A 21,486-nucleotide genomic window follows, 5' to 3' on the forward strand; every position below is an offset into this window, starting at 1 on the left:
AAAATTAATCTGTTCTGGATTGTTAGGCTGGCTAAATTTTCTATTTCCCGTTTGTTAAATTACTGTGGGAATGGTATCACGATAACTATGTCCTGAATTTTAAAGGTCTTTTAAGCCTGTTTTCTTCATCAGTTGGCTTTCTTTTCTCCCACTCTCTCACAGCCTTTTCTTTTTTCTCTTTTGCTTAGTATCTTTTACACCTAAACCGTGTAGGGGATTTAAATTCCAACCCGGAACTCGGAATGACGCGCCTTGAATGACGGGAGTCGTAGTTTTCGCGACTCCTCCCTAATCGCTTTTCACGCCGATTCCTTTCCACAGTGAAAAACTACAATTCCCAGAAGCACCTACGGGGGTGGCCACCTCTGTGCGCACGCGCCCTGAGGCCGCAGAATTTGAATCGGCAGCGTTGTTATTGACGCCATATTGGGGCCGGCGGCGGGTGGAATAGTCTTACAGTGGAGGTGGAAGCGGCTGGACGTGTCCGCTTGAGCTCCTACCGCCGCCGCCACCTCGCAATCTCTCCGCATCGACCGCCGCTCTCAAGCTTCTGACCTTACTCGGGCGAATTAGTAGGCTTGTTCCAGCCTCATACTTCACGGGGCTGGTATCGACTTCCGAAGGGAACCGGTCTCAGCGCAGGAGCGCCTCAGGCGCGGCGCAAAACTCGAACGGACGGCGGGGGCGGCCGGAGCCTCTCCCGGGGGAGCTGAGCCTGAGGAGGCGGAAGAGCCCCTCCACCCCTGACGCGGCTGTCGTGAGCTGCCGCCACCGCCCCTCCCGCTCTCGCCCGGGCCGGCCGGGCCACTGCCCCTGCCGCGGAGGCAGCGGCGGCGGCGGCTCTTATCTCCTCACCGGCGCTCCACCACCCGCCTTTCTGCTCTTGAGCCTGTCGGTTAGGCTTTCCTCGAGTCTCCGCTCTTCCCCACTTCCCTTACCCTTCCCTCCCGTCACCCCTCCCCAACCCCACCCGAGCCCGGCCCTCGGCTACCCCGACCATGGCGTGCGGAGCCACTCTGAAAAGGACTCTGGATTTCGACCCGCTGCTGAGCCCGGCGTCCCCGAAACGGAGGCGATGTGCGCCATTGTCGGCGCCCACCTCGGCTGCTGCCTCTCCGTCGTCGGCTGCCGCCGCCACCGCCGCCTCCTTCTCGGCTGCCGCCGCCTCGCCGCAGAAGTATCTCCGAATGGAGCCGTCCCCCTTTGGCGACGTCTCCTCCCGCCTCACCACAGGTGGGACTCGGCGCCGCAGCCGCCGGGGTAGGGTAGAGAACGGGGGTCCCGGGACGCGGAATGCGGCCCCAGGGGTGGGGGTGCCGGACTGGCCCTCCTCCTTAGAAAGTAGAAGAGCGACCACATTTCTTTAAGTTAGGTCCTCCAGCCTCGGCGACACAATAGAAACGGCCTGATGTCGGGGGGGGGGGGGCGTCGGGAGGTGGGGAGGGTAGGGGCTGTGTCTTGCCGGGTATTGTGGGGAAGAGGAAGATCCTTTTCTTTGGGCTGAATGACTGGAATTGAGTGTTTCCGTAGTCTGGAGAGCCCCAGCGGAAATGATCAGAGAGGGTGATATTATGCGTAAATTTAGGCGAGAGAAGGGTAACATTTCACCCGAATCTCGATGCCTGTCTCCCTGAATCGATTGGTTGCAGCTATTAACTGTGGGACTGGGTGGTTTGAGGCGAGGCGGCAGCCCCTCCTCCAGTTCAGACATGGCTGATTTTAGTACAGAGGGGGTGGGGGGTGGGGATGGATGTCACTGGGGCGAGATCTAGGCCTGTCATTAATCACCCACAAGAACGCCACTTTGGCTGAGTCAAGACCTGTTTCCCTAGCAGGGTCAACAACAAAGAAAATGCTCTTCCCGAGTACTGTAATATGATCATCCTGTACATCTAGGCCCTGAGAAACTTGAACTTTTACGAAAAGCGAATTGTATTGAAAATTGGGCCTGAGTAGTTGCTTTCAGTTGGAGGTGCTTTATTTCTCCTCAACAAAGTATGCTGGGGGAGAACAGCCTAGGCCTTGAGAAAAATAAAGAAATCAACCCATGATTTTAAGGGACTTAAGACTGTGCTTTTCATCTTGAAACATTTCCTGAAAGTGACTGTGGGGAAATGCCTTTTGGCTGCTTTGTACTGCATGTGTATGCCTAGTTTTTTTTTGTACTTTGAAAATCCTTGTGTGCCCCTGGCACAGTCCTAGAATAGGCTTTTGTAGACTGGTAGTGTGATCTTTTTTCTTTGTGTGTATAGCATGCAAAGGTTTTATGTTTGAGCCTTTGGTAATAATATCTTCTGCACACAAAGCCTTTTCATAGTTTAAGTGTTTTGTTATTGTTAACTTTTTAAAAAACTGTGGGCAGTATATACCTGTATATTTGGTAACTTCCATTTGGAATTGTTTTGTTCAAGTCAAGTTTTTAAATATCCATCCTCAAATTTTTAGGGACACCTTCAAATGTCTAGACTACCATTTCTGCTAAAATGTTTGACCTAACTTAAGGATATACTATTTTAGAGTTGTAGCGAGTTTTCAGAGTTCTCAGATCATTTTATTTAGTAACTATACCTAAACTGCCTTGTATGTAAAGGCATTCATTGATTTGCTGTTAGGCTTTCCATTAAAAAAAGAGACATTCAGTGTTAAGAATGTGCTGGTGATTAGCATTGTTTTTAGAGTTTGTCTTTTTAGTCAAATGGTGTTGAAAATTGAAATGATACCTAAGAATCTGCACTTGACAACAAATAGGGCCACTTAAAAATAGCCCTGGCTAACTAGCCATAAATTTGAGCAGAGTTCGTGAATTACTGCAGTGTTAGGTTTGGGAGTTAAAGTATATCTCAATGCTGCAGTAGTCTTCAGCATATATGGTAAACTAGCCAGGAGCTGTAATACTTGTCTTCACTTTAAAGGGAACTTACTCAGAAAGAATTGTGATCCTTTACAATAATCTGTTATTTCATTGATGTATTTGTAGTATTCATTAATGCAGTTGGCTCCACATTGTCTCAAATTTCAATTGAATGGACAAAAACTTAGTAAGATGACTGGAGTTACTGAAACTGTTTAAGCCTGATGTTTAAAATTCATGTTTTCCAAAAATATTGTGGTTTTCTCTTCTTCGAGGTGTTTTTGACATCTACTCTTGGAAGTTTGATCATATCCTGAACTTTTTTTTTTTTTAAGATTTTGCATATTTATTTGAGAGAGAGCACATGTAGAGGCAGGGGAAGAAGCAGGCTCCCCTAAGAACAGGGAGCCCGATATGGGGCTTGATCCCAGGACCCCAGCATCATGACCTGAGCTGAAGGCAGACACTTAACTGAGGCACCCAGGCGCCCCCATATCCTGATCTCTCAAAATCACACCCTAAATGATAATTTTGAGTCTGCTAAAAGATAATTTGTTTTTTTCAACTGACTTGAATATATTAACAGAAAAAGTTGACTTGAAAAGCAGTTGAAATTGCTAAAGTTTTGAATTGCTAAAATTCAGGGGTTTTTTTTACTGTAATTTTGAATCATATTCTGCATGTAATTTAATTTGGCTTTGTTTTTAGATGGCCAGCTTGGGCAGGCTCTTGTGTGGTTTCTGTAGTAATACTGTCATAATGGGAGCTGCAGTGTTGTGCAGGTATTGAAGACCTTTTCAGTTTTCATGTCCCCAGTCTTGGAAATAAGTTTTCCAAGCACTTAATTTTAAGATTTTTGTTTTAACAGTGGTGATTCTCAAACTTCACAAGAGTGAATGAACATCTGTGTATCTTCTGCAGAAATAAGTAACGAGGGTTGGAAATGGAAAGTGACTTAACAAAGTTGACATTGCCGGGGACTCTGCGGAAACTTTGTTTTCCTTTCATTTCTGTGAGTTCAAGTATAGTTTAAACAGTTTAGAACTAGAGTACTCGAGTGAATTTTTTTTCAGAGCATGCATATAATTTATTGTTTTATCATCGTTCTTTTCTGGATACTTACATAGTGTGTTTTGACCTGTAACTGAAATCATGTTGCAGCTTTACTAGTTTCAGGAACTTGGACTGAAACCCAGTTTATTTTAGTCATCCCAGGAAGATGATTTCCAAAGTTTGACCTGATGACTATTTAAATAATTTAAATCTATATTTTTCAAACTGTTGCAGCTTAATGCCAGGAAAAAGGAAAGGGCTGGCAAAAAAAAGTTTTACTGGAACACAGCCATGCTCATTCTTTTTTTTTTTTTTTTTTTTTTTTTTTAAAGAATGATCCATTGCAGGCTACAACTGCAGAGCTAGTATTTGTGACAGACAGTATTTTCCCAAAGCTCAGGTATTTACTGTCTTGATCCTTTACAGAAAAAGTGTGTCCACCGTTGCTCTAGGAGGTCGGCAGTAAGGTTTATAATGCCCAGGATATGAAAAAGAAAAAGCGAATGGGGGGAGGGCTGGTAGACTGGTTAGGAAAATGAATACTTCTACTAGTAGCTGCATCAGTACTCCCTCTCATAATTTAGTTAAAAACAGATTCAGAGTGTTCTGTATACTTCTCCATTGGTGTTTGAAACATCTCAGAATATTATCTCTTAGCCAAAAATTCTCATAACATTCCCAAGAACAAAATTATTTTAATAAAACTGAAATATCCTATTACAAGAGACTGTGTCAGTCAAATCAAACACATGATTTTTCATAATTGCGTACTGAATGAGGGGTTTGGTGAAGAGGTCCTTCTGTTGGTGTCAACGCTTTGGGAGTTTTTTAGGCATTTTTATACACATTGTTTAGGTTTGTTATCCATTGCTGTAGTCTGCCTTAGGAATTGAGTTGGGTGAAGAGTTAAATTCCTTTGTAAGAACTCATTGTATTTGCTGGAATCTTGCCATTAAAAATGGAAATTGCAGCTTGTGAATGGGGAAGGGTTTACAGGAACTTAGATTGTTCAGTAGACATTGATGCATGCCCGCAAACGGAGACACCAGCTGGCTTAAATGAAGTATAAATGGTTCTAGGCAAACAAATGAGATGTCTGTTAGAGGAGGCAGCATTTCACTTCAGATGTCATTTATATTGAGCCAGAAGTGTTTTTAATATTTTGTGGTTATTTAGACAGCTGTTAAATTGCTTCTAGTTTCTCAGTGGATTTGGCAAATAGACTGTTTTTAATGGTCTTTGTACTTCAAATTTTGAATGTGATATTTTACTTAGGACTGTGTATGTAACTGCAGTTATTTCATATTTCTGTGGATTATGCATTTAAGAATCGTGTGAGTTTATGGCCTTTAAAAGCAGAGCACAGTTGTATTCATTACTGAGCTATTTTATTTTGAAAGTAGAAAAATAAAGCTTAACTTGAGCACCGAAACACATAAGGTAAACATGGCTAGGTCCAAGAGTGGTTAGCTCTTCTTTAGTTATAGATGCTAATAGTTACCATGGTTGCCCCAGAAATAATTTGAGACGTAAAATATTTCTTTAGTTCTTGAATGGCTTTACAAGGAAAAAAAAAATTACACTGTGAAAGTACTCAGATCTTTTACTAAGTGTTTGATGGACCGCGGAGGGCACAAATGATCAGAAATCACTTCTGTTTTAAAAGGTTGTGAACAAGAGATTCTGTGGAAGTGCCTAGTTTTGTGGTATTTTTTCTGTTTGAAAACAAACTCTTGATTCTCCCTCCACTTAAATCAGAATGATAACATGGGTTAGGTTTGGACCGCTTGGATAGGTGGGTCATAAAACTAGATAAAAGTATTGGGGTTCTGGTCTTTTTAAATACCTATAACTAATTAACCAGAAAGTTATGGTCTCTGCAATCTTTGCATTAACATTGTGCCAGTGTTGTTGACTCACAGATGTTGTCTATGCATATGTGAAACCACAGTGAATTTCTTGCCTTTGAAAAGACTACTTTGAAAAAGTGTGAAGGGTGGAGTACTTGTTCAAACCTATATGATCCAGTCTGGCATCAGCAGATAGTAAAGAGATCTGTAACAAATGAATAGAGTTCAAGGGGCGCCTGGCTGGCTCAGTGGGTTAAGCCTTTGCCTTCGGCTCAGGTCGTGATCCCGGGGTCCTGGGATCGAGCCCCGCATCGGGCTCTCTGCTTCCCTTCCTCTCTCTCTGCCTGCCTCTCTGCCTACTTGTGATCTCTCTCTGTCAAATAAATAAATAAAATCTTTAAAAAAAATGAATATAGTTCAAGAGATTCATCTTTAATTTTATTGCTCAGCTAACCAATGTTTCTCAACTTCCAAAACACACCTGGGAAATGTGATCTATCAATATCAGTCTTGTAGCAAAGACTCTTAATAGGAATTGCCCCCTGGATTTTGAGGGGTTATGGTGGGTTATATGGGACTTGTATAATCTGCATGTAACCCCAAAGGTATTCTTATCTGCCTACCTTCCCTCTTAGTTAATGTCTTACCACAAAGTTTTAAGAGATTTTTGTCAAATTTATTTGTTGAATTAATCAAGCCCTGGCATTTCCCAAGTTTCTTAGAGATGCTGAAGTTTTATTTTTTATTTTTTATTTTTTTAAGATTTTATTTATTTATTTGACAGATCACAAGTAGGCAGAGAGGGGGAAGCAGGTTCCCTGCTGAGCAAAGAGCCCGATGCGGGGCTCTATTCCAGAACCCTGAGATCATGACCTGAGTCGAAGAGGCTCAACCTAGTGAGACACATAGGCGCCCAGAGATCCTGAAGTTAAAAAAAAAAAAATTCCTTTCTACCCCTTATTCTGTGCCAGTTTTTCTTTTTTACATTGTTTTATGACAATATAGCCACAATATGTGACAACATGTAGATTGTGACCCAAACAAATGAGTAGTAATAAGAAATGAAGCAGTTAGTTTTAAGACTAAACAATACTTTTTCTGGTATTTATTTTGGGCATTTTGATTAGAATTTTGCAGTATGCCAGATTGTGTGATCTTTTTTTGTGATAGTAGGCTTATTTTGGTTAGTAGTGTTTTTTTTTTTTTGTTTTTTGTTTTTTTTTAAAGATTTAATTTATTTATCAGAGATCACAAGTAGGGAGAGAGGCAGGCTGGCAGGGGGTGGGGGAGAAGCAGGCTCCCTGCTGAGCGGAGAGCCCCACGAGGCACTTGACCCCAGATCCTGACATCATGACCCTAGCCGAAGGCAGAGGCTCAGCCCACTGAGCCACCCAAGCACTCCAGTAGTAGTTTTTAACCTTCCAGCACTAGGACTGCTCATAATATGCTTGTAGTTTGTCTTAAGGGTTATAACTTACTTTCCTCCTCCCTTTAAAAAATCAAAAGTCATTAGTTTTTGTTAAATGTCATAGGCAGATTAATCCTGAAATGAACTAGTGCTTTGCAACATTTTGATTTTAGTAAAATTGTAATCTTTGCATTAATAAATCTTTTGGGTTTGACTTAATTTTTAGTTTCTAGGTCTATTCATGTACCTGGTTTTTCTCAACATTATTAAAAATATAAATATTTACTTCAGAAGCCCCTTGTTCAAACTTTTATTGAACCTCATTTGAGTTCCAGATAGTGGTTAACCAAAGAGTTTCTCAAGGGACTGATAGAGCCATCACTGTGGATGCTTTATTACCTAGCTAAACTTGAATAAAAGTATTGTAATCTTTATGCTTTATCAGTATTATCTATTTTAATTCCTTGTGAACATTCATCTGCCTAAGCATTATATCCACCTTCCGCAGCACAAGTATTGAAATTGATTTACTAATCACTTAAAGTGATTGTTTTCTTTAAGCTGAGAGTTGAAGCTTATTTATTGGTTGTTTCTGAAATTGTCTTAGTATATGATGTATATTCTGACTTTGGTTTACCATTCATTTTCATTTCCATTAATGTTAATTCTTAGAACACTGCCTCCAAAATTCAAACTAAACGTTGGAGGGGGGGTGTGTGTGGAAGAATTGGTTTTGTTTCTTTAAAAAAAATATATATGTATATATATATATATATATATACATGTATATATATATACTATATATATATATGTATACATGTATACATACATATATATATATATATATATATATATAAAATACATATGTTGTTGAATTGATCTAGTAATTGAAAAATAGGATGTAGAGTGGAGGGATGCCAGGGTAGTGCAGTTGGTTAAGTGTCTGACTTTTGGTTTTGGCTCAGGTTGTGATCTCAGGGTCCTGAGATTAAGACCTGCCCACCCACCAGAAGGGAGTGGACTTGAGATCTCTCTCCCTCTCCCTACACTTACCACCCCCCCGCCTTGCTAACATATATAACTAAATCTTAAAAAGGAAAGAAGAATGTAGGGTGGAATTTGAAAAATAGCAGAAAGCTAGTTTTTCAAATAGTACTGTTCCTAAACTTTGCCTTGTTATAGAGAATTGCCTTGTTCCTGTTACTAAAATACAATTCTCTGAAAGAAAAACTTTCTAAGTGGTATAATTGGTTAAAAGTACAGGAAGTTTTAGGTTGACATGAGAGAACAGGGGAACCTGATGTTCACTGTAACAGCCATCCTTGGCCCAAGGTGAAATGGTACATTATCAGAGGCTGGCACTGTCGTAATCAGTCCTGTATGTGTGGCAGTGCTGAGCTACCAATTCAGAATAACTCCCCTTTTTAAAACATTAGTAAAACATTTCTGATTAGATACAGATGCCTGTCCTAAGAGGAGGCAGTTTAGAGATGTTGAAGTATTCCTTACATAAATATTTGAATGTAGCATGAAGATTTTTAAATAATTATTCTCATGAGTGATCACAGTTTTAGGGCTCTGGGTAGATGAGAATTATGCACTGCTTTGGTTACTATTGACTTATTAGAGTTTGAAGTTTAAGGGTATGAAGTATCAATAATACTTAGTAATCCCTCTATTCTGACATTCTGATTTTTTAAAAATCAGCTTTCCTCCTTGTGGATTTACTGTAATTTAGGTACTCATAGAATATCAGGTAGGTACTGTAGTAATACAGTACTGGGGAGGGCAGTAGATGTTGAGCTTAAGCCCTGACGTCAGACTTGGCTCTGTCTTGTTCGAGTTGTGTGACCTTTCAGAAGACACTGAAACAAAGCCACATTTTCTTTATCTATACAATAATGCACATGATGACAGTAATACCTGCCTCCTAGGATGGTTGTGAAGATTAAGAGAGAGCATTTCCTGTCCCTGAGTGCTGAAGAAAGTCACAGTGGGGCACCCTCAAATGGGACATTTTATGCTGTCCAGCACTCCTGTCATTTCAGTGAATAACCATGCCTTCAACTTCATGAATAAAATAGAAGCCATCTAATGGCAGCTTCTTCATTTTTCCCAGTACCAATACCACCAATATTTGTGCCTATCCTGTTTTCCTTTTAATATCACTAAGGACGTTTAAATGAGCACTTTACACAGTAAGAGAAAGCTTCCCCTTCTTGAGGGAAATCTACCTTCTTGATTATTTTTCTCTTTCAACTGGACCTTTGCTTGTGGCTTTAAGTATTGTCAAGACTTCCATTATAAAATAATGAAACATCCTTGTTTTCCTCCAGCAGTAATCCAGATTCTTTCACTTGAAAAACAAATTCAGAAAGCTTTCAAATAGCTCTTGTCAAGTCACCAGTGATTTCCTTGCCTTATTATCAATCCTCATCTTGTTTCACCTTCCTTACAGCATTTATACTGTTCTCCCACTCACTTCTTTTTAAATAACTTTTTTTCCTTCTGTGACAACACTTCAGTTTTGATTGCTGTTTTTATCTGCCCATTAAACTTAGGAATAGCTTAGGTTCTAGTTTCAGCTGCACTCCTCTCTAGCTTAATTGCTCCATAGCAATCACATGCATGCTACTGACTTTGTTTTTCACTTACAGACGAAGTTCTAATTTGTATATTTATTCAGATCACTCCTCTCAGTTCCGGTCATGGTGAATTGGACCTTTTATTGTTTTATTTTTTTTTTTAAGATTTTATTTATTTATTTGACACAGAGAGAGAGATCACAAGTAGGCAGAGAGAGGAAGGGAAGCAGGCTCCCTGCCTAGCAGAGAGCCCGATGTGGGGCTCGATCCCAGGACCCTGGGATCATGACCTGAGCCGAAGGCAGAGGCTTTAACCCACTTAGCCACCCAGGTGCCCCTATTGTTTTATCTTTCCAGAAGCCATTGCTTCCCCCAGAAGTCAGGATTTTTGTGGAATGTGTTGACTTTTAAATATTCACAGCTAATTTACACACTATATGGGTTAAACAAAAGATGTCTGTGGACTTCCAGTCACTGGCTTCTGGTATGAAAGGTAGTCTTAATTGCTTTTTTTAAAGCAGATGTAATAGAAAAGTAAATGCATTTGTTCACTGTCAATCACATAACATGAATTTCATATTTTAAGGAAGATGTTTTAGGAAAAATGAATCAGTATATATTTGATGTAATGAGTAAGTTTATTTTGATTTACAATCAAGTTTAAATTGTTTATAGAGTATTTTCTTACTAGAGAGGGACATGTCTAATTTTGAACTACAGAAGCCATGCGGGTTACAATGGCAAATATTTTTGTACTTGAAATAGTCTGCTGTTACTGCTTTCTTTCTTCCTTCCATTTCCCAGAATGTCCAGTAATGAATAAACCAACCACTTCACTTTTTGATTGTCATAGTGGGGGAGTTATTATTTGAAGGAGGGGATAGAATCATGAATGCCCATAGTTCCCAGGCAAGTAATGAAAATGAGTGAAGTAAACTGCATGGGAATTCATGAATTCCAACATTGCTACTGATCTGCAGCATCACCTGGAAACACAGTAGAAGTGCAGAATTTCAGGCTTCATCCCTCATCGTCTACAGTTTAACAGAGTCCCTGGTTGGTGATGTACACTTTAAAGTTTTAGAAGCATTTGAGAATTTCTGCCTGAAAGATAGCATCCATTGTTCAGCTGAATTTTGTACATAGTCCAGTTTTCCTCTCTTAACAGTAGCCAGAAATCTGACTTTTAACTAAAATCATGAACTTTTTAAATGTTGGCATAAATTCATACTTCTTTTTAAAAAGAAGCTTATTCAGGCCAGACATACCTTTGGGCTCAATTTACCCTGTGTATCATCAGTTTGCAATCTCTGGTTTCCAGGTAAACTATAGCTTACCTGTGTGTGGCGGGGGGCGGGGGGGCTTTTAATAAGTAGTTGTAGGAGATGGGTTTGTTCTTCAGCCTGATTGTGGTGCCCTAGAGTCCTCCTCAGGGAATCCACTATCTGTCCTTCTGGACCTTACCTTGTTTTCAGGGCCATGATTAACTGTAATAGAAGCTGGACTATATGTTTTCTGTAGTATGTATATTTTGGGTTTGGGATGGTTCAAGTTCCCCTTTCTCTTCCTTGTTTACTGCTTTTTTGGTTTTCCTAGATTGTAAGCTATTTGAGAAGATACTTAAAGATAGTAAAGAGCTAAACAATAAAAACAACAAAGTTAATATATCCCTTTAAAATCTGGTGTAATAGAAAATAGAGGTATGAAACAATAATTACTGGATATCAGGGAGGAACCTCCTGCTGCATGAGCGTTGTTGGACTCCATGCATTAGTGACTCCCATTGTGCAGTTAATTTGTAAAATTTATACTTAGACTTGCAGCGTTTTAACAGATTGAGTCATCTATTTCAAGTAAGTAATCATTGGCTATTATAGTACCAGTGAAATAATAGAATTTGACCTGTAGTGATTATGATTTTTCTTCCTCTTGTGGGAGGTAAATGAATGCCTCTTTACAGTAAAATATTATGTATTGTAAGCTTAGAATCTAAGTTGCTTCTGAAGCATTGTAGATAATACTCTAATGTTTATATAATTGTGTGCAGGTATATTATGCTTATTAGGATCCATGTTAATCCAAATAGAAATTAAAACTCTAGATATCTAAATTTGACAGTCTTGTGTCAAAATTTGGTTCCAGGTCCCTTTGATGTAGTAGTAATTTTAAAGTGAATTAAAAATGCTGTCAGCTCATTCTTTTTAGTTAGGTAGCTCTTGGCTGAGTAAGAACATTGTCCTTAAGATTCCTTCAAGGAGAACATAAGAACTGTTTTAGATTTCTGGACAGATATCCTGGAAAATAATTTATTTATAAAGATGGGCCTCCATAGCAGCTGTTAATTGTGTATGTTTTAATTTCTAAAGTAGACATGGCAGTGTCTAGTATGTAGTTCAGAAATCTAGATTTGGTTTGCTACTTTATTTGGGGCAGTTCCTTATTTTTAGGTGTTAATGGCTCCTGCAGGTTTTCCATTTCATTTGTGTCCATGCCTAAAACTGATGATCTTTAATGATTAATTAATTTTTAAAAAATATTTTATTTGTCAGAGAGGACACAAGCAGGGAGAGCAGCAGGCGGAGGGAGAAGCAGGCTCTCCCTGCTGTGAGCTCAGGAGCCCAATGCAGATGCTGGACTCCATCCCAGGACTCTGGGATCATGACCTGAGCCAAAAGCAGATGCTTAACCGACTGAGCCACTCAGGTGTCCCTATTTTATTTTTAATCCCACTGTTTGAGTTATCTTTCTAGATGAAGTTTCACTTCATTTTTTTCAAAGATACTCCATAAAGAAATGGCATGTAAGGTACAAAATGTCTTATATTCCTCAACTTAAAACTGTTAATGAGACCTATTATCTTTGATTTACTAATTATGTCAGTAGGAAAAAGGCAAGTCTGTGCAGGTCTGGAGCAGAAGTTTAGTTTCACATGTCACAGATCTCTTTTTTTTTTTTTTAAAGATCTTATTTATTTGACACAGAGAGAGATCACAAGTAGGCAGGGGGAAGCAGACTCTCTTCAGCTGCTCAACAGAGAGCCTGATGTGGGGCTTGATCCCAGGACCCTGAGATCATGAATGAAGGCAGAGGCTTAACCCACTGAGCCACCCAGGCGCCCCCATGTCACAGATTTTTAGATCTATATCCTAGAAAGGCATTTGCTTCTAATTCTGTATTCCTCCCTTTGCTCTCAGTTTCATCTTGTTGCTGTTTCTCTTATCTGTGTCAACAGTTATTAATCCCATCAACTGCTTTCTTCTGTTTGTATTGACCTTATTGTGTCCAGTCTTGCTTAGTAATCAGTGGCAACCAAGAAGAATAAAACAGTTTGGGAGTAGGCTTAATGTTGCCACAAGGCCAGGCTTTTTCTTTTCACATTTACCTAGGTACTTTGCTGTTTTTGTTTCTTTTTTTAAACATTCCAAAGGAGTAAGTGCTGGCTCATTGATAATCTCTCATCTGTTAAGGAGAATTTTATTGGCAATCTTAATGGCATTTGCTAGGTACGGGAATGAAAACGCCTACAGAATTTGTCACAGAAGTTGTTGATACTTTCATATAGACGTAGTACAGTGGAAAAAAGTCTTAGTATTTTATGGTAAAAGGAGGATATAGTTTTTAGGATTTTGAAAAGGGATATAACAGGCATTTGTGGTGTAGTTATGATGATAACTGTGTATTTTGCTCTGATTTGTTGCAAATTCAGTCTATGCACATAAACCAAATAGGAAGGTTGCATTATTAAACTGGAATGTGCAACTGATGTATAAATGAAGCTTCATTTGACTTCCTCTTTAATGGAGCATAAATTGTGTTGGCAACACCATGTCAGATACTACATGTACTTGGGATAAAAATGTCACTTTCCAGTTTGATTAGAGATGGCTAGATTTAAGTAGTTTAAGACTAAGTAGACATTAGAACTTTATTGATGAACAGCAGAAGACCTTTATCCAGCTGGCATAAGAAGCAACTTCAGTCAGCCAGTATCTAGGTTGAGTTTAGAATGTAACTTGTGGAAAATTTCTTGAATTTTCTTGGAAAAAGAAAATTTTCCAAGGAAAAAGAAAAAAAATTTCTTGGGAATTTATCTAAGAGAAATGACTTTATCCACCTGTAGACTTGTACTTGAATATTCATAGTAGCCTTACTCATAATAGCCCCAAATTGGAAGCAATCCAGATGTCCATTAAGAGATTAGATAAAAAGATTGTGTTTGTCTGTGTGTGTATAAATACACACAATGGAGTACTAATTAATAAAGGAAGGACTTACTGATTCATGTAACATTATGATGAATCTCAAAAGCTGAGAACCAGATACCAAAATCTACACTTTTTATGATTCTATTTATATGAAATTTTCAGAAAGGAAAAAAGTTTTTTGAACAGTGAAAGATGTATTAATATTGCAGTGATAATAAAGGTGAAGGTGTGAGTAGGGGCGCGTGGGAATTTTTGGGGGGTGATAAAGTTTTTTATTATGATTATGATGGTTTCAAGACCTATGCATTTGTGAGAAGCTGTCAAATTGTACATTTAAATTGGTGAATTCATTTTGTAAATTATACTTCAAAAATTCCTTAGCTTATTATTTCATCTCTTAAGTATTAGATGGTGTGGAGGTTTACAAAGTTAAATTTTAAAAAAGTTTTACTACATCTTAATCCTAGGCTAGATCTTGTTTGAGACTATCAAATGAACAAATTGAGTTTGTCCAGCTATTATTTTGTTACATCATAGTTGTGCTTTGATTTTTTTGTGAAGCAAAAGGAAGACTAACATAATATTAAGCAGTTGTAAAGAATAAGTCACATAAGAAATGTTAAGGTCAAGTTACTCTGCATCTAGTACATTTGAAGTCTTTGCTTGTGAATAAACTTTAGGATGCTTTATGTACATGGCCCTTTCTTATCAGAATGGTGGTGGCTTTGATCAGAAAGTAGGTAAGTAAGTGAAGCTTGCTGTTAGAGACCAAAACATCATTACTTTTAAAACCTTTTAGAACATTGCTACTAAAGAGTTCTGTTATTTTAAAAAAATGATATCTGTGTTTATCCTGATAGTTTTGCTGGACCCCTTATGAATCTCAGGAAACCCATTTTTATCAAAGTGCTTAATAACTGTTGAGTGCTCAGCCATTTCATTTCACATTGGTAACTTCATTTTTAAATCATAGACTATTTCAAATAAATGGAAAAGGACTGAAAATGACCATTTTAAATATAAACAAGTGTTAAGAGTCTGAAAAGTGTTACAGGTTAAGTATCCCTTACACAACTGTCCAGTGTGTTTCTGTGGTACTTAAGCCACAGATTCATGTATATGTAATAGGTTTGTTTATGCACAAAATTTACATAAATGGAATCTTCTTCATTGGATGTATCTTTTTGCAACTTTTGTTTCTTTTTTTTCCCTCAGTTAAAATAATGAAATTGGCAGAATCTAGAATTTTAAGGGACTGATTGATGTTTCCTCAGAGCCTTCTCTCTCAAAACCCATAGAAGTTCTTCTTACTAGACAAACAATATGATGGGAGAAAAAAGATGAGAATTAAGTATATATCTAAGCAAACCACCAGTATTAAATTTTTTTTAAAAAGGATTAGTTTCATCTTACATAAATTTTTAGACTTCAGCTGAGTTTTCAGGTCATTTTTAAATTAACATATTATAGAATTGATTGCTAAAATTAGACTCCCATTATTATTATTTTTTTTTTTTTAAGATTTTATTTATTTGTCAGAGAGAGAGGGAGAGAGAGCAAGCACAGACAGAATGGCAGGCAGAGGCAGAGGGAGAAGCAGGCTCCCCGTCGAGCAAGGAGCCCGATGTGGGACTCGATCCCAGGATGCTGGGATCATGACCTGGGCCAAAGGCAGCTGCTTAACCAACTGAGCCACCCAGGCGTCCCTAGACTCCCATTATATTTATAAATCATTTTATTGCCTGATCATTTTTGTTTAATTTTGCTTTGGATTGGGATTAATAAATACAGGATGTGTTTTCACATGGATAATCTTGTCTAGGAGATGTGTGGTGAGAAAGTCTGTTTCAAGGGAAGTACACTTGAATCTCGAGGGATTTTCTAGAGAGTCTAAATGGGAACTGTTTTTTTTTTTTTTTTTTTTTTTTTTAAAGCAATGTGGTTTTTTTTTTGTTTTAAGATTTTATTTATTTATTTGACAGACAGAGATCACAAATAGGCAGAGAGGCAGGCAGAGAGAGGGAGAGGAGGAAGCAGGCTCCCCGCTGAGCAGAGAGCCCGATGTGGGGCTCGATCCCAGGACCCTGAGATCATGACCTGAGCCGAAGGCAGAGGCTTAACCCACTGAGCCACCCAGGCGCCCCTAAATGGGAACTGTTTTGACTTAGAACTCTCTCTAAAATGAACCATACTTACCTAAAGGATATGCTTGATAGGATTTTACTGGTTTGGATGATCGTGGTGGAAGATAATGGCACTGTGGTTATAGTGGTCCTTAGTGAGTACCTTTTATGTACCAATCCCTTTACATGGGCTTTTACCCCCAAGATTCAGAACAAAACTTTTCGCTGTTAATACTGTAATAGTCACTGGTTCTGCTGAGTTTAATATTAATGGCCATGACCAATTTAATGTGTGATAATTTTTTATTTCCCATCTACTCTGTCATTTTGTTGACCTACTTGCTGTCAGTTCTCACTGTTTGTGCTTGTATATACATAGTGCTCCCCACTTCTAATTATTTATGGTCTTTGAGAAGACTGTTTAACAGTTCTGTGTGATGAGTAAGGGGCCTTTGAATTTGGGATTTTTAAGAATCTGAGTGAACTGAAGTAAACTAGAAGTTCATAAGACTCCCTTATCTTTACATTTAATGAAAAGCTTAAATTTATCTTTCGCTAATCAGTGCTAAGAAAGAATGGTGTTATAGAATAGCTGAGTTCCGGGTGGTGTGTATGTGCTGTTTCTGAATGAATTCCCCCCATTAATGTTGAAACAAATTCTTCGAGAGCATCAGTTTTCTGGATATTACTTGAAGAGAATATGTTCAGTGGATTAATTGTACTAAGTAATTGTTACTTATTACAATTAGTTACCCTATGTTACCCATCCTTTTTTAAAAATTCATAGTTTTTTTCTTGCCCCCAATTTTTTTTCTAGAACAAATTCTGTACAACATAAAACAAGAGTATAAACGCATGCAGAAGAGAAGACATTTAGAAACTAGTTTCCAACAGACAGATCCATGTTGTACTTCCGAGGCACAACCACATGCATTTCTCCTCAGTGGACCAGCTTCACCAGGTAATAATAAACTTAATAAGTGAAAGGAAATGTTATTTCATATGGGAAAAGGTGATTAAAGTTGTTTTTAATCACTCAAGCTTCTGTTTCTCCCCTTTGGTTTTTAAAAAATATTTTTAAAATAATTCATGATCTCTTAGAATATGGCACAAATTAAGTACTTGGTACCTGGATTCTTACTACTCAGAGATGTCCACCTGGATATAATATTCCCCTAGTGGACTTCACCATAAGTGATATGACTTGTAGCCTTCATTAAGAAAAAAATACTAACAATATACCATGTATTTCTCTGTTAAGTATTGATCTACCTTGCCATGGTTGAATACTATGCTATTTTATGGACTTCCCATAATTATTTAACCATTAATGAAGATAATCAGACTGAATTTCTGGTATTAAAAGCATTTACAAAAATGTCCGTGTACATATACCCTCACACACTTGTTGTATTAGGATAGATTCTCAGAGGTGAAAAGTGGCTCTTCTCTTCAGTAAAATTCTCAGCAAAATAGGTTTCTTGTGACCAAAGTTGCCTACCCTCCTCCTCTTCCCTCCCAACAGGGATAAGAAAACCTGGCAGAATAGAAAAACATTCAAGGGCTGCTGGCTGTCTCAATAGGTAGAGCATTCACCTCTTGATCTCAGGACTGTGAGTTCGAGCTCCATGTTCGGGGTATAGTTTATTTAAAAAAACACACACAACATTCAGAAGCTATAAAATAGTCAAATAAAATTAGAAGATGTATAATTGTTCAAAACTAAATTCTGCAGTACTTACGGGTGAAATGTTAGGGGAGGTGAGAGTAGAGACTTGACTTAAATCAGCAGGAAACTGAAGTTCATCATTCTTTTAGTCCATTTACTTCGATCAATTAACTGGCAGCCTCAACTAACAAAGCTAGGAATTTGAAAGTAAAGATAGCCTTCATAGTTCTAGATTAAAGCTGCTGTACTTTATCTTGTGATAGCTCTAACAAGCATAATTAACTGGTCCCAGCCAGGCAGGTTTCAAAAAACAAGTGAAAAGAGGAAAATGGATAGATACACATAGTAGGACTATTGATAGCAAATAAGTGTATTTGAGTTTGTATAAAAATATTTGCAGCATTGTTAAAATGGATACGTGATGTCATAATCCTGAGTTATCAAAACATTAATTTCTCAGATATTCTTTTCAATAAATGAAGAATGATGTTTTTGGAAAATCAGAGTCCTTTAGTGCTTTAAGAGGAATGCATTCTGAAGAAATCTTTTATATCAAGTATCACTATCTGATTATGATGTGGCTGTTTGATTAATAATCTTTAAGGACTGAACCATAAAATTTAATGTTGAATATTAGGAACATATTCTCAGTATTTATTTTTACCAAGCAGTCTCCTAGCTGTTATCATTAATTAAAAAACAAAAACTTTCTTTTTTTGTATCTTGTTTTGTATCTTGTACTTTTCTCCAGTCACCTTCAGACTTTTTACCTTATAATTTGATCATGTACATTTTGCTTTGTTTTTCTACAGTTGTAAGCTGCTGATAGGACTAAACCTGTTTTAAGACTACTGATAGAAAATGCTTTTATGAACATTGGAAAGATCCAAATGAAACGTCTTTGGTTAGAAGGTACTTTTTATGATGGCTCTAAATCATGTGCTTTTTCTGTTCATGTTTTACATAGGGACTTCATCTGCAGCATCCTCCCCATTAAAAAAAGAACAGCCCTTATTCACTCTACGGCAGGTTGGGATGATCTGTGAACGTTTGTTGAAAGAACGTGAAGAGAAAGTTCGAGAAGAGTATGAAGAAATATTGAACACAAAACTTGCAGGTATGAGATGAGCTTATTTTGGACTCTTCCAGAAGCTCACTGTAAGAAATGCATTATTTTCCACGGTCCTTAATGTCTTAATTCATTACCTTTTCTATCCACTGGTTACAGTATGTTTCCTAAGAACCAGTTGAATTTCAGTTCAAGAAAGGAAATGAGCCTTCCTGTAGCTCCTGGTCCTTCTTAGTGACCTCAAGAAATACTATTAGTTAACCTTGCAGATCAGCAACAGTATTAATGTGAACTGGATTTTTCCTTTGATATTCCATGCTAAAAACTTGACTTTGGCTATTTACCTCAGTTTTGTTTTAGATTTTTAGACTACATCTTTCATGGTAACTTTCCCATCAGCCTAGACACATTTATTGTATATGGTCAGTTAGGATTTTTAGTCCTGATTTTTTAAGCCAGACACTACTGGGTATTGATAAGTATAAGCTTTATTCTAAGTTGTTAAATGAAGGTGCTAATATAGGCAAGGAATTTGCTTAGTTATGTAACATCTTTTTCTGTGACATCTCATTAGGTTACCATGTGGATGTTTTTAGACATACTTTGTTAAGCTTTTGTTTTCCTGTTCATAGATCACTTAAACTTTCAGAGTAGAAAGATACCTTTTTATTTCAAATCCTTTATTTTTAATAGGTTAAGAAATTACTTTTAATAGGTTAAGAAAAGGTTAAGAGGGACAATCTATACATGAGGTCATGTGATTTGGACTAAAATGCAGTTTTTCTGACCAAGTTCTGCTCTTTCTGGTAACACTACTATTATTATTTCTGAGGTTATGTGTTTGATTCAGAGGACCAACTTATTTGTTTCACTGTACATACTAGATTTTTCAGTTTATCTGGCTCTAATACACTGGAGAGTATATTTTGCAGATCATGTAATTGATATGTACCTTTATTTATAGAACAATATGATGCATTTGTGAAGTTTACGCATGATCAAATAATGCGACGATATGGAGAACAGCCTGCTAGTTGTAAGTATTTCATCTTTTTTTAAAAATTTTTTATTTTTTTATTAACATATAATGTATTATTAGCCCCAGGGGTACAGGTCTGTGAATTGCCAGGTTTACACACTTCACAGCACTCACCATAGCGCATACCTTCCCCAGTGTCCATAACCCAACCACCCTCTCCCTACCCCCCACCCCAGTATTTCATCTTAGAACTGAATGCAAAACCATCTTTTAAAAGAGAAGACATTTATTATAATTACCTACATACTCAAGAGAATTTAACAGAAAATAATGGGGAAAAAGGCTGGAGGAAATAGGCAGTAAAATTTTACTAAGGTTTATTTTTGGTTACTTAAATATCTAGGGTAGTGTTGGGATGAAGATCTGGTACGTCTTTGAATTTTGACCTGGACTTTGCACTAATTTTTCTTTTCCTCCCCCTTTAGATGTTTCATGAATCACGTTTTCTGCATTTGTGGGCTGCCTTGTTCCTTGTTGAGTTGTTGCAAGAGGTCCTAATTATGACATGCAGCAATGCCAATACCCCCCTGTGAATACAGGTTATTTCAAGCTTTCGTCAGTGGCAACCACTCTTAGGCAGCAACTGGTTTTGGAAATTTCCCTGATGTCAGTACCATCTGGATGTGGACCTTTGCTACCTGTATTAATGCCAGTGGCCTCATTTGCTGTATCATTACAATTTGGCTTCTTATATTAATATGTTTGAAAAGGATTAAAGCTGGTATTCTAAGAACATGCCCTTCACTGGTTGTGTAAATAAAACTGTAGAATGACACTTCAGATGAAGTTAGTGTGATTTTAATTGTGCACTACAACCAAGCTGTAACCAGTTATTAATAATTTAGATGTAATCCCAGAACATTATTAAGCAAATAGCCTACAGTACTTCCTGTGAAATAGTGAAGGAGGGAGGGCATTTCTGTATTCCAGGACTTCTTGGGGTTTCAGAAAGGGTTTCTAGGATTTTTTTTTCTTAAATTTTCTTATTTTGGGGTAGTTTTTATTTATTCTATCAGTCTTTTTAAACAAATGTTTATTGCTGCATTTTTTTTTTCCCCCAGTGTGTCATTGTTTTACTGCCCTTGTAGTACTGGAATATAGTTGGAAGAATAAAACGTTTACTTCTAATCTGCTTTAATGTATATAGATGGGTAGTATTTGAATAAAGCCAGTGTTTTAAATGTAAGCATTTTCCAGAAATCAATGAAGTTAATTTTCCAATGATTTAAAAATCTTTTCATATACCAAATAATCTAAGTTATGAGCGCTATTTTCAAAAACTGAGTTCTGATTCCAAATTGCTTATAACTGACTGCATGATAGAATGTTACATAATCAGTTTTAACAGCTATAGGATTTTTACCTCCAAGAGAGCAGTATAATCCAAGTCTGTGTTTTAAAGGATGATAGATGAAAGCATGATTCAGCACATTTAATTCCCTTTCCAAACACAGCTTTGTTATAATGAAGTGAGCAAAAAATGCTTTAGTGATTTCTTTTGTTGAATTCTTCTAGCATATTTCCACTAATTAAACCAATCACAAATGTACTAGGGCATATATATTTATAATTGACCTAATTAGTGGGGGAAAAAGGATTGTTTTGCCTTTTTAATTTTGGTGATTATACTTCAC

At 37.6% G+C, this 21,486-nt stretch overlaps 1 protein-coding gene across 1 annotated transcript; it reads left to right on the forward strand.

Annotated features, from left to right (window-relative positions):
- The first annotated feature begins 412 nt into the window (after window positions 1–412).
- Window positions 413–20,632, forward strand: LOC111158830 (akirin 2). The gene is made up of 5 exons (XM_022521112.1): window positions 413–1,233; window positions 16,893–17,036; window positions 18,712–18,861; window positions 19,778–19,849; window positions 20,278–20,632. Exons 1-5 carry the CDS (start codon window positions 999–1,001, stop codon window positions 20,286–20,288), a joined length of 612 nt encoding a protein of 203 aa, XP_022376820.1. The 5' UTR covers window positions 413–998; the 3' UTR covers window positions 20,289–20,632.
- Window positions 20,633–21,486: the final 854 nt, after the last annotated feature.

Source organism: Enhydra lutris, unplaced genomic scaffold, assembly GCF_002288905.1.
Source record: "Enhydra lutris kenyoni isolate GAN:26980312 unplaced genomic scaffold, ASM228890v2 scaffoldscaffold63, whole genome shotgun sequence".
In the NCBI taxonomy this organism is placed as follows: domain Eukaryota; kingdom Metazoa; phylum Chordata; class Mammalia; order Carnivora; family Mustelidae; genus Enhydra; species Enhydra lutris.

What these genes read in the sequence shown, in the direction of transcription:
- LOC111158830 (XM_022521112.1), top strand. Translation starts at nt 999, where the DNA reads ATGGCGTGCGGAGCCACTCTGAAAAGGACTCTGGATTTCGACCCGCTG. An exon ending in CAGTGGACCAGCTTCACCAG is followed by an intron (nt 17,037 to 18,711) that starts GTAATAATAAAC and finishes TGTTTTACATAG; the next exon opens with GGACTTCATCTGCAGCATCC. An exon ending in ATTGAACACAAAACTTGCAG is followed by an intron (nt 18,862 to 19,777) that starts GTATGAGATGAG and finishes CTTTATTTATAG; the next exon opens with AACAATATGATGCATTTGTG.